At 38.8% G+C, this 18,784-nt stretch overlaps 1 protein-coding gene across 1 annotated transcript in view; it reads right to left on the bottom strand.

Moving 5' to 3' along the window:
- Positions 1-449: 449 nt before the first annotated feature.
- The window catches only part of LOC110508746 (bone morphogenetic protein/retinoic acid inducible neural-specific 2), a 116,798-nt gene continuing 98,463 nt past the window's right edge, over positions 450-18,784 (bottom strand). Inside the window, exons 7-8 of the mRNA XM_021589513.2 lie at positions 11,443-11,665; positions 450-5,110 (exon numbers count right to left, since the gene is read on the bottom strand). Coding sequence (XP_021445188.1) covers positions 3,991-5,110; positions 11,443-11,665 — 1,343 coding nt within the window. The 3' untranslated portion in view covers positions 450-3,990. The remainder of the gene's footprint in view (positions 5,111-11,442; positions 11,666-18,784) is intronic.

The raw sequence follows: 18,784 nt of genomic DNA, 5'->3' as shown, positions 1-18,784 counted from the left end.
ACCAGACATTTGTCAGGTACTAATATGTATTGATTTGCGGTTGTATCCACAACGACAGTCCAAAGTAAAGTTTGCACCTCACTGCAGAGTAACATTGCAATAACAACACATATATCAGTGAAGGCTGCTGGGAGGAGCTGTGGGAGGACTGCCTGATTGTAATGGCTGGAATGGAATCAATGGAACAGTATCAAAAACAAACATATGGAAACCACGTTTGACTCCGTTTCTTTTACTCCGTTCCAGCCATTACAATGAGCCTGTCCTCCTATACCTTCTCCCAACCACCTCCACTGACATCGAAAGTAGTCCGAATTAAATATCATTATCAGAACACATACGCAACTGAAAAAGGTAACTTACTCCAATGTCTTTCCGAATGCATATCTGAAATACCTTGCATCCAATTAATTGTTTTTATATGGATAGAATACAAAGAAATGCAAACGTAGTTGTTCTTTTTTATTATTTAATATAAGAACATTTACATCCTGTTAAAACATTGAGAGAAACAAATATTTTTGATCAAACAATAATAAAAAGTTAAACGGTTCTTTACAGAGCCAACCAGTAAGCATATCAGTATGTTTGTGTATGTAGCGCCTCATTCAGTATGTACAGATACAAATACATAAAACATGATCATATAATCAAATATAACTCTTTCAGCTGGATACTGAGCTGATATTTCATATTCTTGATTGAGCTGTGTGAAGTCGTCTGATCAAAATGGATGGAGTCAACCTAAGAATATTTACATTCAGCACTTTGGTTGTGGACATTTGTAGCTTTCAGGGGCAAAACAACATCTTATTCTATAACCATACAGAAGTTGAAGGCGTTTAGGAAATATCTGTACATTTTTCGAACGACAATTACCTTTCATACTGTACGGAAAAACTGCTCGGGTTAATTGTGTCAGGAATAGTACAAGCTAGACATACAGAGAGTTTGTTGCTTATTTCTTGAATGGCTCGCATAAGTAGTGTACTTTACAGCATAGGTACTTACATGGTAGAAATATAGGAACAAGTTATAACTGTAATTATATCAGAGATAAATGTATATAATTGATCATTGTAAGTGTTCACAACTTGTTCAAATCTTTTAACCATGTTACTACCACCTTTATATATAGTTTGATTCTGATGGTAGCAATACTGATGACATAGAAAATGTAATTAAATAAAGGCAGCTAAAGATGACATTCAAATCAAACTGTAATGATAACCTCTTATAGTGGTGCCATTCTCTCATATCATTACCCATTGAAAAGCTAAGGTCGGGCTCCCTGTGGAAAGAAAGCTGTCCCCCACATATCAAATAAGTTATAACCATAATTGTGAGGTCATGCCTGTCTGAGGCCTAAGGACGTTGGCACCAGTCCCAAGACTTGCACACCAGACAAACAGGCCACTGCTAAGTGACAGTGTTGGCATTGTAGAAGACCTTTTACTTCCACAGGGATATTTACATGTCAGGCGTCCTCTCACCAATGGAAAATGGATAGAGCACACATGAAAAGAGCTGTCCAGCCTTGAACATGGTGGCCATAAAAAGCTCAAGGACGGCCGCCGTTAACAATGAAGTGCCTCAAATGTTAAAAGATGTCCAATGTGGCAGAATTGGAAGAAATTACACCACTGATTGACATAAAAGAATACAGAGTTTGAAAGAAGAACATCTGGGTGGTATGATAAGTGCTGTGTGCTGGCAGCCATGCTAACCGTCAGTTACTGTCCTATGGACTGAGGCAGTCAGAGGCAGTCAAAGGCAACAAACAAACAGAAAGGAATACATGGCAAATAAATGCACTATGAAATCATCTGCTGTACTCAGTGTACTGTCTATCATGTAACGAGAGGCTAGCCAATCAAGTCAAGGAGAGTTAATGCATTCATTTGCATGCTTAGATTTTAGACTGATATGCAAGTGGATGTGGATTTGGAGTGGAATGTTTGAATGTTTCTATTATATGATAATGTCCATAGTAATGAAATTGTAATAGTACCTTGTATTTGTTGTTGATAATGTTTATAGTTTCTCTCTCTCTCCCCCTCTCTCTTTCTCTGTGTGCTATTAATAATATATTCTCCAGACACTTTGTTTTTCTAACATTTCCCTGAACCTATAATCAAAATTGTAATTGATGACTGTACTACATGACCTACACAGGTATAGGCAAAAAATAAGTACAAGGACCACATTTTATTTGACCAATACCACAACATCAATTAAATTATTGGACTCTCAAAACATAATAAATCATTGGAGAAAAATTGCCAACCCCATTTCCCTCATTTTCTTGTGGGAATGTTTGAAACGTTTACACAGCATAATAGACCCTCCTTGATTGATTGGGTGTCCTTCACTGTCCTGACGATTAGCTGAAGGGCAAGTGATGATTTCTAGATGACACCCAAGATAAATAACTTTTATTTACAAACTCTGTGTTTGTGACTCCCATCTTATTAAAATAGTTTGATGTTTTTCCCAGGTTGTTCAGAAGCACAGTGAGTTTGATGCAATGTGACAATGTGTGTTTGGTTCCCCTGCACTGTGACAACCTTGGAAATGAGTTTTAACTTGCAAATGCTGCACTTCATATATTAGAGAACATTCATCTTATCAGGAAGCACCCAGGGTAATTCCATTTCATGGTAACAAAGAGGATTCGTACAGCGAAGAGGGACATTTAAATATGTGTTCTTTGTCGAGACCAAATGTTCCTATTGTCCAATGGTACAATTGATAAATCCTAGAAACACAGCTATTCCAGCAGTAGATTTATGACAGCAATTTTTCACTCAAGATGTAGGTTTTGTAAATAATGAAAGGTCAAATAGTACTTTAACATATGACATAGATATAGCAGTATGGTAAATTGTTGAACCATCACAATCCGTGTAAAAGATTTGAAACATATCCAGTTGGAATATACTATACTAAGAGAAATGCATGGTCTCCAGTTTATCAGCTCATGTTAATTTGAGTTCCAATCTAGGCCTACCGTGAATACCATTAATAAACTTTGAGTTAAAGAACTGGTTTAAAAAATAATAAAATTCCGCAATATGTTTAACTGGAATTGTGACTGGCATTTACAGGTAAGATCCACAATACAGTGTACTCATTAGAATGCAAATACAGTTAGCCTATTCCAAAAAAGGTGTTATGTCTGCAAAATATATTCAAAACATCTAGCTTGGAAATTAAACTTAACTAAATGTGCTTTTTTTTATCTGAACATTGACTCTCCATTATAAAGACATGATTTTTTTTTGTTACAAATATTTTTGGGGTGTTTGCACTTGGTTATCAAATAAAAGGCATATGCACTTTCCACATAGATGGAGCAATATTTACAGAGCTGTATCCACAGACCTTTTGTAACCTTGTCAGAAGAATTCATTTTGAAGTCCGCTGAAAAACTCAACATTTAAGACATTTATGCCACTCGGTTTGCCACAATGTTGCTGAATAGAACGATTCAGTCATGGGCTTCTCAACCAAATGTTAAGCACAAATACATATCTTGTATGGTTTTGAACGAAGGATAAAATGGAAAGGCAAGGATAAACAAATGTGAAGGATTATCAAAATAAACCGTTAAGCATAATCAACAACTCATTCAGCACATCATATTTTCCCTTTTAAATGAAATTGTTCTGTAACCAAATAAAAAAAGTTAGAAAGGGAAATCCTGTTCCGTTTCCTCAACTTCATGCCAACAGATGAACAGCCATAGTGATCCTTTTGAAAACTCATCTGAGCTCCTTGCTTTCTATATTAAAAACTCTATCTGTTGTCATGACATCACTCCACATTCAACAGATTCAACACACGCCACAGTCTTTCAGCAAGTGTATAGGAATGTTCTAGACATCTCAGAAATATATGTACATGTTTTCCAAACCAGATGGATAAATTGGCGGATGACTGAAGAGTAACCAGCAGCACAGCACTCTCTGGACCCTAATTTAGACTGAGCTAGCTGCATAACTGGCCCAGTTCTGCCTCAGAGGAATTGGGCAGCTTGGAGTTGAAAATCTGGAGGGAGTCTCGGATGCGCACCACCTCGCTGGTGGAGAGCTTGAGCCTGTGTCGGAGCAGACATGAAAAGATGTCCAATGGCTGCACTCCAGGCGGGGAGAGCCGGTTGATGCGGTCTCTCATCTCCAGCAGCATATGAAAGGCTGCGTCCTGGGTTCCTTGCGTGTACGGGTAGTCCAGCTGCATAATCAGGTCTTTGATGCCCTCTGGGTCAAAGTGCATGCTGTAGCCGAACACCTTGAGACTGTTGATCTTCATGTAGCCCAGGTTGGACGTGTGGTCGTCCAGGTCCAGGGGCTCGTAGAAAAGGGTCTCGTTGACAGTGGGGTCGTCGGTCAGGATGCGGCTGCGCAGGTAAATGTGCACCGTCTCGAAGAAGGACTTCCACTTGTTGCCCAGCATCAGCGTCCAGTTGTAGCACTGCAGAGAGGCATCCAATTTAGTTCTCTCCCAGTCTGGGAAGTCCTGCTGGTTGACAGGCATGAACCAACTCTCCGAATGGCTGCCCCCAAATGGGTTGACATAGATAGCAGGCACAGGCTCCAGGGTACTGTTTTTAGTGGAGCAGATCTGGAATGAGATTCCCATTAGCATATGAATGAGGTTGGATTTGTTTTTGTTGCTCTTTAGAGTGAGGAGCATGCGTTTCCTCCAGGCCGGGTTGAACCAGCTGCCCAGACGCACATCATTGCTGATGTAGATGGCATGGACCTCCATGCGACTGTCCAGCTGCTGGAGCAGATACTTGACCTCTGTGTCCGGCATGTCAAAGTCAATGTTCAGGTAGTGGTCCAGAGAGTTTGCTATGTTGGGCCGACACGAGCCCAGGTGCAGGATGTTGCCAGGGTGGCACGAGCCACAGCGGGTGATGTTGTCCGGGGCACATGAGAGGCAGGTCGACCCCTCTCCGACCTCACAGGGCACTGTCCCCTGGCAGGCGCTACTGTGCTCTGCAGTGCAGGTGCAGCTCTGCATCTCCTCTGAAAACGTGCCCAGGATTCCATGCTCGTTGCAGTACAGGAGTGACTGGGCCTTGCTCAGCCAAAATCCTGGTGTCCTAAAGAGGAAAGAGCATTATTTTCAAAAACATAATTTCACTTTGAGATCATCTTTACTTAAAATGTTTTACCTTTGACTAACACTATTGCACCCTATAGAAAGGATAGAGTAGTGCATACAGGACACAAGTGATGACAATGTCTTAGGGCTCTATTCAATGCGCATCGCAGAAATTCAGCTTTACAGCGAAAGCTGAAATTTAAAGGCAATATTCCCTCTTTAGCAAAGACTGCATTCAGGATAATCGGAAATAACCTTTACATTTCAATCGCGGAATATAGCCCTTAACGTTCACTTAACGTCATCCCATTTAGTAAGTGTCAAATAATGATTGATGTGGCCTTTAAAAGGCTTATCGCCCGTCTTTGGGATTCAGAAGAATAGCAAGGGCCCTACACACAAGATCCTTCTCTCAACTCTTCAGTTTACTCTGGAGTATAATGCCTTCCAGAGTCCATTTCACACTATTTCTCAGCCCTATTGAATTATGCAGAACATGTATTCCAGAACCTGCAGAACATGCTTGTTCTTTTAAATACCAATATGTTATTGCTAAATCATTCTTAGATTGTATCTATTTGTCGATTTATTATACATAATTTGCTATTAAATCTGTGTTCATTATTTATGTACAAGCTTTGGTAGGATTTTTGGTGCAACCTCATTTAGAGGGAAAATAACACAAATATTGTACATAAATTAAAAATGTTGTATTTTGCTGTAACTTTCTACTAAGCACTATTGAGTAGTTGGTTCTGCAAATAGTAGTTTTACTCAACAGGTTTTGTATTGGGACTTGCACAACATAAATCTCAAAAATGAAACTTTTCCTTTCCGCAGGCATGCATATCAAAATGAGGGATTATATAGCACATGATAATGTAGAATACATCTTCTAGCTCAGCTGAGCTGAATAGATTGTTTTTATTTGTTTGAACAGTTAAGGAAGTGAATGACAGCCAGAGGTAGCGCCTGTCAAAGAAATTGAAGTGTTCAGTGGGCAATACGTTAATAACACCAACCTGTTGTCTCTAAGAGCACTTGATTACAGACATGCCACCGTAGACCTCACATCATACAGACCACTTCAATCGGGGCAGAGATACTAAACAGCTCTCTCTCGCCCTCTCTTTCATTTCAGACTCTTGCCCTGGTTTTCTCACAGCATCAGATAACAAATTGCATCTTAATGACAGACAACTCAGCCAAGTCAGTGCCTTCATAAAGTATTCACACCTTTCTACTTTTTCCATATTTTTCTTTGTTACAAAGTGGGATTAAAATGGATTTAATAGAATTTAATATATCTATAATATATAAAATACTCTATAATGTCAAAGTGGAAGAACATTTCTAACATCTGTAAAACATTTATGAAAAATAAAACACTAAAATATCTTGATAAGTATTCAATCCCCTGAATCAATTCATTTTAGAATCCCCTTTGACAGCAATTACAGCGGAGTCTTTCTGGGTAAGTCTCTAAGAGCTTTCCACACTTGGATTGTGCAACATTTGCCCATTATTATTTTCAAAATTCTTCAAGCTCTGTCAAATTGGTTGTTGATCATTGCTAGACAACACTTTTCAGGTCTTGCCATACATTTTCAAGCATATTTAAGTAAAAACTGTAACTTGGCCACTCAGGAACATTCACTGTCTTTTTGGTAAGCAACTCCAATGTAGATTTGGCCTTGTGTTTTAGGTTATTGTTTTGCTGAAAGGTGAATTAATCTCCCAGTGTCTGGTGGAAAACACACTGAACAAGGTTTTCCACTAGAATTTTACCTGTGCTAAGCTCCATTCTGTTTATTTTTTTTATCCTTAAAAATATGGAGAGAAGGTACTAGGGCTGTGACAGTCACAAGATTTCGTCAGCCGGTGATTGTCAAGCAAATAACTGTCGGTCTCATGGTAATTGACCGCTAATAAACATAAACACATTTAGCATCTCCTGGCTTCCACACAACCCATTGATGCAGACCTTTGGAACATCTACATTTTAGTCTAATAAATCCATGTAATATAGCCTACATCTTCACAACAAATCCATTATTTATTTTAGACAGTTCTAAAGAAGCATGATATGAAGAAAATGTAGTCTATTTCAGAAGAACAGAATAGCATACTCTGAGTTGTCCTTAGGTTAGCTCCTGATCTGGCTATGCCAAATGGCTGTGGGCTATACTAGTTAATTTAGCAGACAAGATTTGCTTAGAATTCCGTGGCATTATTTTATAGTTTGATGAATGCAAATGAACAAAGCTGAATAAAAAATAAAGGGTATTTTCTCCAAACGATTTGAGAGAGAGAGCGCACATGCGGCTATTCTGTGTTGAGCGGTTAACAAAGTGATGCCGTAATGCACCCTAAAAAAATCCATGCCTTTTGCGGCCAGCGGCCGTTGTGCCCTTCTCCCCGAGTGCTGCGTTGTGCCTTTCTCCCTGAGTGCTGTGTTGTACCTTTTTCCCTGAGTGCTGTGTTGTACATTTTTCCCTGAGTGCTTGCGTTGTGCCCTTCTCCCCTTGTGCTGCGCGCTCTGAATTACCTCTCACTTACATGGCTCTCCATCACATGATTGGATCTTTCTCACAGGCTACAAGTGAAGACTGACACATCGGGGACGCAACTGCGCGCATCCTTATCCAATTCCGAGGTGCATATTGAAGATATTTGGAAGAACTGTCCACATTTACTTTTCGTCAGCCAACACCAAGAGTAGGCCTAACGAACAGCAAAAGCACTAGCCTATGTCAATCTACTATCCTCCATAGTGAAAAGGTCGACCTACAGTATTCTGTGCGAGAAATAAATATTCCAAACATAGTCTGGGACAGTTGTGGGATGCGCTAGATCACAAATTCATACAACCACTACCTTCAAAAAAACATTGTGATGCAATGTGGCTGACGCAACAGATCAGAACGTTTTCAGCTTAAAATGTTGATAAACTAGTAGGCTATTTCACATTATAAGTGCAGAAATGCGCACATAGGCTAGGCTACAAGCATTAATTTTCTATTAGGGAGAAACACCATTCTCAAAAGTGTCCGCAAATGCAATTATGCATGTAATGCTTTTATTATAAAAGGTGCATTTTATTGGTGAAAATGAGCTTCCACAAACTTTAAACTCATTCGCTGCTTATGTATGACAGTTAGGCTCTACACCCCTTCTTAATTTTAAAAAGTTATTTGGCCACTTTAGTTGTTAAACAAACTATGCCTATGAGCTAGGCTACATGATGTGTGCGACTATGTTCAGAAAATGTTGCAAAAAAAAATACATTGTTTATTATGCTGGGCATCATTCACAAGTCATAGTATATAATTCACAAGTGATAGGCTAATATTGTCATCAGACTATTTTTGATTTAATCATGTCTTTAGATATACTAAATAATATTTGTGAAATTTGTTTTGATTTAGAATGGACCATTATCATGCACCTATATCGATTTTTTTAATTTATTACTTAAATAGCGATTGGAGGACGCTTTTCCTGTGGTTCATTTTCATACCAGCCAGGTAGGCAATACTCCTGTTGTAAAGCAATGTGATTAATATTAGCAAAGTTGAGAAATAAATATAGTAGGCCTAGCCTATAGAAAGCAGATGGGATCCTCCTCTGTTTTCTTGCGCAATTACATGGCCTATAGAAATGTTGCGTGACATGAGCTCATGTTTGATTAGATTTGGAATACATTTGCATTGATGTCAGAGTGATTAGAGGGACAATAGAGTGCCGAGTACAAGGCAGTTAGCAAGTTTGGTAGGCTACTAATGACCATCAGTGGCATCAGAGCTGGGAGAAGCCTAATTAACATGACTAAACGGTCACATGGAATTTAACTGTCTTCATGACTCATCACCACCGCTTTGGCAGTAATACGGTCACCGCAACAGCCCTAAGTGGTACTCAGTTATGTGGTGTATTGGATTTGCCCCAAACATAAGACGTTGTATTCAGGACAAAAAGAAAATTGCTTTGCCACTTTTTTTTGCAGTATTACTTTAGTGCCTTGTTGCAAACAGGATGCATGTTTTGGAATATTTTTATTATGTATCTGCATCCATTTCACTCTGTCAATTGGGTTAATATTGTGGAGTAACAACAATGTTGTTGAGCCATCCTCCTTTCACAGCCAAACTTTTTTGGGATAGGGGGCAACATTTTCACTTTTGGATGAATAGCGTGCCCAGAGTGAACTGCCTCCTACTCTGTCCCAGATGCTAATATATGCATATTATATTATATATTATATACATGACAGAGTTACCACTCGTTCCAGTGCTTTTTCTGAAGAGAAAAGAATTATAGATTTGAATAGAAAACACTCTGAAGTTTGTAAAACTGTTTGAATGATGTCTGTGAGTATAACAGAACTCATATGGCAGGTGAAAACCGGAGAAAAATCCAACCAGGAAGTGGGACATCTGAGGTTTGTAGTTTTTCTAAGCTTGGCCTACCGAATACACATTGAGATATGGATGAGGTTGCACTTCGTACTGCTTCCACTAGATGTCAACCGTCTTTAGAAACTTGAATGAGGATTCTACTATAAAGGAGTGGGTCATGAGACCTCTTTGAGTCAGTAGTCTGGCAGAGAGTCTTGGTCTCATGACAGAGTTACCACTCGTTCCAGTGCTTTTTCTGAAGAGAAAGGAATTCTCCGGTTGGAACATTATTGATGTTTTATGTTAAAAACATCCTAAAGATTGATTCCATACATCGTTTGACATATTTCTAAAGGACTGTAACGGAACTTTTCGAGTTTTTGTCTGGATGAAGTGCCTGCGCCTCATGAAGATGGATTACTGGGCTGAACACGCTAACAACAAGTGGCTATTTGGACATAAATGATGGAACTTTATGGAACAAATCAGTCATTTATTGTCGAACTGGGATTCCTGGGAGTGCCTTCTGATGAAGATTATCAAAGGTAAGTGAATATTTATGGTGTTGTTTCTAACTTTGTTGATTCCAAAATGGCGGATATTCCTCTGGCTGTTTTGGGTTCTGAGCGCCGTACTCAGATTATGCTTTTTCCGTAATTTAAAAAAAAAATCTGACACAGCGGTTGCATTAAGGAGAAGTCTATCTTTAATTCAGTGAATAACACTAGTATCTTTTATCAATGTTTATTATGAGTATTTCTGCAAAATCACCGGATGTTTTGGAATCAAAACATTACTGGACGTAATGCGCCACTGTAAACTGAGATTTTTGGATATAAATATACACATTATCAAACAAAACATACATGTATTGTGTAACATGATGTCCTAGGATTGTCATCTGATGAAGATCATCAAAGGTTAGTGATTAATTGTATCTATATTTCTGCTTTTTGTGACTCCTATCTTTGGCTGGAAAAATAGCTGTGTGTTTTTTCGACTTGGCAGTGATCTAACATAATCATATGTTGTGCTTTAGCTGTAAAACATTTTTTGAAATCGGACACGATGGGTAGATAAACATCTTGTTAATCTTTCATTTGCTGTATTGGACTTGTTAATGTGTGAAAGTTACATATATAAAAAAAAAATGTGAATTTCGCGCGCTGCCTTTTCAGCGGAATGTTGTCGAAAGGTTAAACTCTTGTTTAAAAATCACCATTGGCCTCATGGTGAAATCCCTGTGCAGTTTCCTTCCATTCAGGCATCTGAGTTAGGAAGGACGCCTGTATCTTGCCTGTATCTTTGTAGTGACTGGGTGTATTAATACACCATCCAAAGTGTAATTAATAACTTCATCATGCTCAAAGGGATATACAATGTCTGCTTTTTTATTACCCATCTACCAATAGGTGCCCTTCTTTGCGAGGCCTTGGAAAACCTCCCAGGTCTTTGTGGTCGAATCTGTGTTTGAAATTCACTGCTCGACTAAGGGACCTTACAGATGTGTGTGGGGGGTACAGAGTTGAGGTAGTCATTCAAAAATCATGTTAAACACTATTATTGAGTCTATGCAACTTATTATGTGACATGCTAAGCAAATTACTCCTGAACTTATTTAGTCTTGCCATAAAAAACACATTGAATACTTCTCAATTAAATCCATTTTAAATTCAGGCTGTAACACCACAAAATGGGGAAAAAGTCAAGGGTGAAGACCTGACCCAAACAACATACATTTATATAAAAGAGGAAACAATGATGATAGAATGCCATCAAGTGGTTTTACGTAATAGTTAATTTATGTAATTTACCAATAAAGTAGGTGTAAGATGTTCAAAAGCCTAAATAAACACGTTTTCATCTGATATGGCAGATATTACAATATAATTCAGCAATTATTTAAGAGCATGTGATGTTCCCATTTTCGTACCTTTCTCTAGAGAGGCTGATCCTTGGCAGTTTGGGACAGCGCTTGCTCAGAGTGAAGAGTTTCCTCACAATCTTCTGGGCTTTCCCAAGAACCAAATTGGTGCTGATCTCCAATTGGCTGTAGCGCTTCTGGAGAGCTGCATCTGTTGCCCAAAACTTGAATACCATGGATGTGTTTAAAAAACGGTCCGTTGGTAGTTTTTTCATGAAGGCCTTGAATTCATCTAAGAAATTGAGAAACAATCACCATATAAACATGATTAGTTTTATTAATCTTAAAAAAGTAAATAACTTCACAACCATCAATATATTTTTATTTTCTTCACTTTTCTTAATTTTAACCAGATATTTATATTGTGGATTATACCTTTTAATGTGCAATTATGGTTCATATCCCTAATTTACCATGGACAGCTCTACATTATCATTATATTATTTCACTATTTCACTAATTTAAACCATCCAGAGACTTCCTACTTATGCCCTAGGCAGCTGCTATGAAGTATCTTATCAAATCACTGCAATGAAGACACACAGTACTTTTTTACAAAGCCCAACTGAGTGAGACCTGCAATTGTTATGGGGGCTGGAGCTTTTATATTCCTGTATGCTACTCTTGGCAACACTGTAGTGAGTACATTTGTAGTTAAACTGACAGGCTCAGGTCTTTACAGTGCTCGATGATCCTGAGTGAGCTACCTCTGGCTCCCAGAGCCAACACCAAATGAGTTGAAAACATCAAGTTTTAGTTTATCACATTCAACGGCTCAATTGGGTTACACATCAGACTTGCGGTGTCACCTCTCTTCATACTATCAGTCTCAAATGCACGCAATGTCGCAATAGGTATTTGATGGATCCATTAGTTTGTTCAGTGTTAAAATATTTTGTTTAATGGTAAATGATTTGATTGCATTATATCTCGATAGACCTCCTGCCTGATTATTTGTTGACATGGGCATAATACCAGAGGAACTACTACTGAAAAAAACTTACTAAATTTCTATGTTGTCGGCATGCGTTCACATGCATTAATTGAACACGCATTAATTGGAAACCCTTGAATGAGTAGGTGTGTCCAAACTTTTGACTGGTAATGTACGCTACTTCCCTTTTTCTTGGAAAACAGAACAAGCAGTGATAAGTAGCCTATTATGTACCTGCCTGTACTTACATAGATGTTATTCCCTTATGGTTACCTACTTCCGAAAATGTGGTCTCCTTTGACACGAGGAGGCAGAGTAACAGCGTACTTTCATATGTGGTTAGACACTACATTATGCCCTCATCAAATAACACATCTTCCTAGCATGTACTTACGGATTCTAACCACCCACCTGACAAGCCAAGGATATAGAGTGGTAATGTCATCTAATAAAAAGCTAATCTTTCACCTTGCACCCTATAGCTGAAAATCAGGGCGCATCGACTTGCTGTTTGTCAGGCTCACCCACCATGTGAAACATATGGGATGTGTCCCAAATGGCACCCTATTCCCTTTTTAGTGTACTACTTTTGACTAGGGCCCATAGGAGCGGGGATATGGTGCCATTTGGGACGTAGGATATGGTGCCATTAACTGGAGTGATCAATGCCTCTGCTTCCCTCCACATGCACTGGAGAACCCAGGCCATTTGAATGATCATTGGGATACACAGAACACAAAAGTAATGTGTCTGTCTATTCCCCTTTTTCTGGCATTTGTGACTTTATGTTCACATTCATGGAAAATGTAGGCCTTTAAAAATGTGTCAGAAAAAGGGATGTGGTTATTTCCCATAATGGACACAGCCCACTTTCATTCTGATGGGCGTATTAGTGATTCATATAACCATGAACAGAACAGACAGCAAGCTGGGCTTGTTTATTTTTCTCAAAAACAAGGATTTTGAATCATGGTTTTGAATGGCAGCACTGTAACTATTATTTGATATTAGGCAGGGTGAAACCAATATTTTAAATGAGGACAATGCACTGCCATAAAGCTTGTATCTTTGAGTTGTATGTTACAGAGCAGATGCTTTTGCGATGTCGTTGCATGGAATACAGTGATATAATATCTTCCCATTTCTCAATGGATTACTAAAAAATTTTGTTATTACTGAATCCTGCACCTGAATTATTAAGGAACCCCCCTTGGAATCCCCATATCTCTTCCATTGCTTTGATTGAACAAGTTATTAACATAGTGCCTTCGGAAAGTATTCAGACATTTTTTTTTTTATTCTAAAATGTATTAAATATATTTTTTATCAGCAATCTACACACAATACCCCATATTGTCAAAGCGAAAACTGTTTAAAAAATAAACATTTTTGCAAATGTATTACAAATAAAAAACAGAATAATCTTATTTTCACAAGCATTCAGACCCTTTTCTATGAGACTCGAAATTGAGCTCAAGGGCATCCTGTTTCCATTGATAATCCTTGGGGAGTTTCATCAACTTGATTGGAGTCCACAGCATGTCAGAGAAAAAAAACAAACCATGAGGTTGAAGGAATTGTCCTTAGAGCTCCGAGACAGGATTGTGTCGAGGCACAGATCTGGGGAAGGGTAGCAAAAAAATTCTGCGGCATTGAAGGTCCCCAAGAACACAGTGGCCTCCATCATTCTTAAATGGAAGAAGTTTTGAACCACCAAGACTCTTCCTAGAGCTGGCCGCCCGGCCAAACTGAGCAATCCGGGGAGAAGGGCCTTGGTCAGGGAGGTGACCAAGAACCCAATGGTCACTCTGACAGAGCTCCAGAGTTCCTCTGTGGAGATGGGAGAACCTTCCAGAAGGACAATCATCTCTGCAGCACACCACCAATCAGGCCTTTATGGTAGAGTGGCCAGACGGAAGCCACTCCTCAGTAAAAGGCAAATGAAATCCCGCTTGGAGTATGCCAAAAGGCACTCAAAGACTCTCAGACCATGAGAAACAAGATTATCTGGTCTGATGTAACCAAGATTACTATTTGTTCTGAATTCCATTTTTCATGTCTGGAGGAAACATGGCACCATCCCTACGGTGAAGCATGGTGGCAGCATCATGCTGTGGGAATATTTTTCAGTGGCAGGGACTGGGAGACTAGTCAGGATCGAGGCAAAGATGAACAGAGCAAAGTACAGAAAGATCCTTGAGGAAAACCTGCTCCAGAGCACTCAGGACCTCAGACTTGGGCGAAGGTTCACCTTCCAACAAGACAATGACCCTAAGCACACAGCCAAGACAATACAGGAGTGGCTTCGGAACAAGTCTCTGACTGTCCTTGAGTGACCCAGCCAGAGCCCGGACTTGAACCCGATCAAACATCTCTGGAGAGACCTAAAAATAGCTGTGCAGCAACGTTTCCCATATAACCTGACAGAGCTTAATTAAGAGGATCTGCAGAGACGAATGGGAGAAACTCCCCAAATACAGGTGTGCCAAGCTTGTACTGTCATACCCAAGAAGACTTGATGCTGTAATTGCTGCCAAAGGTTGTTCAACAAAGTACTGAGTAAAGGGTCTGAATACTTATGTAAATGTGATATTCTTTGTGGGGGAGAAGGCCCAGTGCAGTAAAAATTTATTGTTTTACGTTTTATATATATTTCCATACTAGGTTGAAATAATACTGTGAAATTGTGAAAATGCCCTTTTAGTGTAAGAGCAGTTTGAAAAGATCGCCTGAAATTCCAGCCTGTTTTAACTTAATGAACCAATAAGAGAGAGCGTTCCATACCTCTCTGCCAATAACAGCTAGTTTTCAGTTTCCCCCTCCCCACTCAGACCACTCCCAGACAGTCCTAGCTAAATTCTTGCTTGAGACATTGCTCTTTGCAAAGAAGCTTTTTTTTTTTTTTTTGACCACGTTAATTGAAAACAATCCCAGTAAGGTACTTAATTGTTACCTAGAAATTATTTGATTTTGAGATAAAAAAAAAAAATGGCTGCATTGGACCTTAAGAGAGATCTAAGTTCACCATCCTTCTTTCAAACGTATGTCTCCTTTTTTTCTTTCCATGGGTATACTACTCCTACTGGAATACTTCGAGTGGAAAACACAGTGAGACATGGCTGTCAAGCTATCATCACAAAGACATCAAATGGTTGCTTGTGGCACTTTGACGGCAACTACAATACAGTGCCTCCACCGTATTTGACATTATAGTTACAGTGCACTATATGGTACACTGACATAAAGACGGCACTTCTTTCAAGGTTAAACTTGTCGGGATTGGTAAACTATCTGTAGGAACTACTGCAGTTGATGCTAGCTCTTTATGAACAAGGTTCCTATTCTCCTATGACATTTTTCAACACTTTATATTCCAGAGACAGGACTAAGAACAACACTTTCACCTTCTCTGTGTATCAGATTTTGAAATATCAGATATTGAGGGGGGATCTTGTTGGGCTCAGACTGAGCATATAGAAAATACAACCTGTATCAGATAAGAAAGACATTATGCAAACAGCACAAATAAACTAGTTGATCGTATAAGATAACTGGATAAGATATTAATATTTACATTAATATCTTAAAAGATCCTTTTGTTTTGTCCCTTAAAGACTCCTTCAATTTTCAAAACACAAATAAACATTTTCAGAATGAAATCGTATCACTTGAGATATGCTGTACAGTTTGTGGGCTAAGACACCATATATGAACTTCAATGACTCATCAGGTATAACAAAAAATGTAATCAAACTAAAGGCCATGCTATGTGATCAAATATGGCTGCTGTTGCAGTTATTAGACAAGACTGAAACACTTTTTTTGTTAAGTTTGTTTCTAGATCCTATTATTAACCAATGTAAAATCTAAGACTCACTATGAAAAACCATAGGTTAAGTATGTATTGCTCCCAGCCCACAACCAAATAATGATGAGCAGAAGCACTGTTTTTGATTGCACAGTGGGAGGAAGTAAGACATATGATCTGACCCAATGACATATTATACCACACAGTAAACTGCAGGATCTGATTTGCATTGAGGGTTAATCTCTATTGCCTTGTAAATGGCTTATAACTCTCTCTCCCTTTGGATAACTCACAAAGTAATCGCTTGTGGACCGATTCTGCCTGTTAACTGAAGAATCTGTCAGGACTGAATGGGATGTGTCGGATAACGAGCAGCAGCAGTTCTGGTTATTTGGACAAATCATGATTTCACAGGTGTTAGCATCTCTTAATCACTTCTCTTAACATGTATGGGTTAACCGAGATCACTCACAAAGTAACACAATGCTGTCTGAACAGGATTCTTTGTTAATGTGAGACTAGCAACTTTCCCATCAGACAAATAAATATTCACCTATTGTAGGCTCAAGGAATTCTGTAGTATCACTATATTTTCAGTAGCTTTTCTTCAAGAAATCAAGCATCTTGTTATTTTGCCTTGAACATATGAACATTTTTCATATGAGAAATGCTCCTCACTTTCTGTCAGTGCTGGTAAAGCATGAACAATAAATATATTCGACCTTTGCACACACGGGAAACCAATGCTATCAGGTTTCTGCTCATTGCTCTCTGGTGGGTGATTTTAGCATGGTAAAACACCACTATGTGCTCTAAGGTTCGACAAACTCATAAAAGAGATCAATTTCCACTACTACAATGATTCCTTCTTCCAGGGTTGGTGCTGAAACATAATAACCTGACACTGACTCTTGCTCTTGATCTGCAAGGCTCAGATATTTCAGTATTTATGGCTAACGTGTGGAGCAAGATGTCACAAACTCATGATAGCTTTATGATTTCTTAGGGAAAATCTACAGATTCATGATTACTGTTTCCTTTGATCATGGATGGCTATACACATGAGCTAAGACAAACTATCAATTTGGCTATGTTCGGCAATCTGGGCTTTTTATTGTTGCCATTTAAGGGTTTGTTGCATACAATGAATAAGGAGCTGTACGGAAATGTTTCCCATTAAACCAAATCTGACATTCAATATAACATCATCAAATATTTATTGGAATTAGGATGCTCATTCTAGCTGATGTTGTACACTCTTTTGCCCTTGTTGGTGATCATTGTGTTACAGTGTCGCTTTGCCACAATTTATAACCCAGAAGAACCATCCGTTTCAGGGATGTGAAGCACAGTACAGTAGTACTGCTTCTGTTATAATTTGTTGAGAAATACAGTTTCTTTAGAATACCATTAGACAATTCCCTTTTACCTCATGTTATACAGGTCAAACCCCTTTTGGGTATTATTAATAAGCATGGCAAATTGTTTCATTACTACTGCCAGGTCAACTTTGACAACAGAGAGGGTAACACCAGAAGCTTGAGTAAACTCACAAGTTATTTAGCATTGACTGTTTGGAATATTTCACCAAGTCATGCGGTAAGATCCAACCTGGATAATAGATTTAGTGAACAGGAGGGGGGTCAATCATTCAGGCAGCATTTCCCCAGCAGCTATTTCTCAGAATACTTGCCTGAGGATAATGGTTTTTACACTTAGTGAGTAATGCATTGAATGAGATATTTCCCCAAAATATGTAATTTCAGTGCCATAGAGGACGCCTGCTGTCCATTGACTAAAGCAGATGCTTTGGGAACATTTCTAAGGACGTTTTATTGAGCTGAGTCATCTATTGGATCTAGCCCAGTTCTTGTAGTCGGGCACCAGTTTCTCTAACCTGACCAAGGAGCATAACAAGAATATATTGTTTCATTGCTCTTACAGTATGAAAGCAGTACTCTCCATTGTTACACCATCAAGCTGCAGTTGGGAATGAGACAGTAATTTGTTCTTCTGTGTTCTATAGTAAGAATGTATTGCCATGGAAAAATACATTATATTCCTCTAATTAGTATTGATGGAGGAATGAAGGCGATGCAGTTGCATATTGGGATATTATTTTAGCCGATATTTCGTATCGTTTTGGAAATATTGCAAGATTATTTTCTCGCTAGTTGGCTGTACCTGCACCAAAACTCCAGTATTTTTCCTTCATAGCTTGTTCTCCATCTTCTTTTAAATAGGGAGCCAATTTGTTTTCAGGACTTATTTCCATTACTGATCAAAACTAGTTCTCTCATGGCTCTCTCTTATCCCTCTGCAGCAGACATATGGTGAGCAATATGTTTGGAACATCGAATCACAATACAATTCCAGTATTGGATCGCAATGCATATAGAATCATGAGAATCGCAATACATATCGTATCTGGGATAGTATCATATTGTGAGGTCCCTGGCAATTCCCAGCAGTACTAATTCGCCTTTTGACTCCATAAATAGTATCAACATTGCTACCAGGTAAGCTATCGTCATCGGCTATCACTCTGTCAGAGAATGCATTTGTCATAACCCTGTAACGTCTTCCACGAACAGTATCTGACAGGTACA

The sequence above is a fragment of the Oncorhynchus mykiss genome, chromosome 28 (assembly GCF_013265735.2).
Source record: "Oncorhynchus mykiss isolate Arlee chromosome 28, USDA_OmykA_1.1, whole genome shotgun sequence".
Taxonomy (NCBI): domain Eukaryota; kingdom Metazoa; phylum Chordata; class Actinopteri; order Salmoniformes; family Salmonidae; genus Oncorhynchus; species Oncorhynchus mykiss.
Note: the sequence above shows the minus strand (reverse complement) of the source record. Positions and strands in the feature narration are given on the sequence as shown.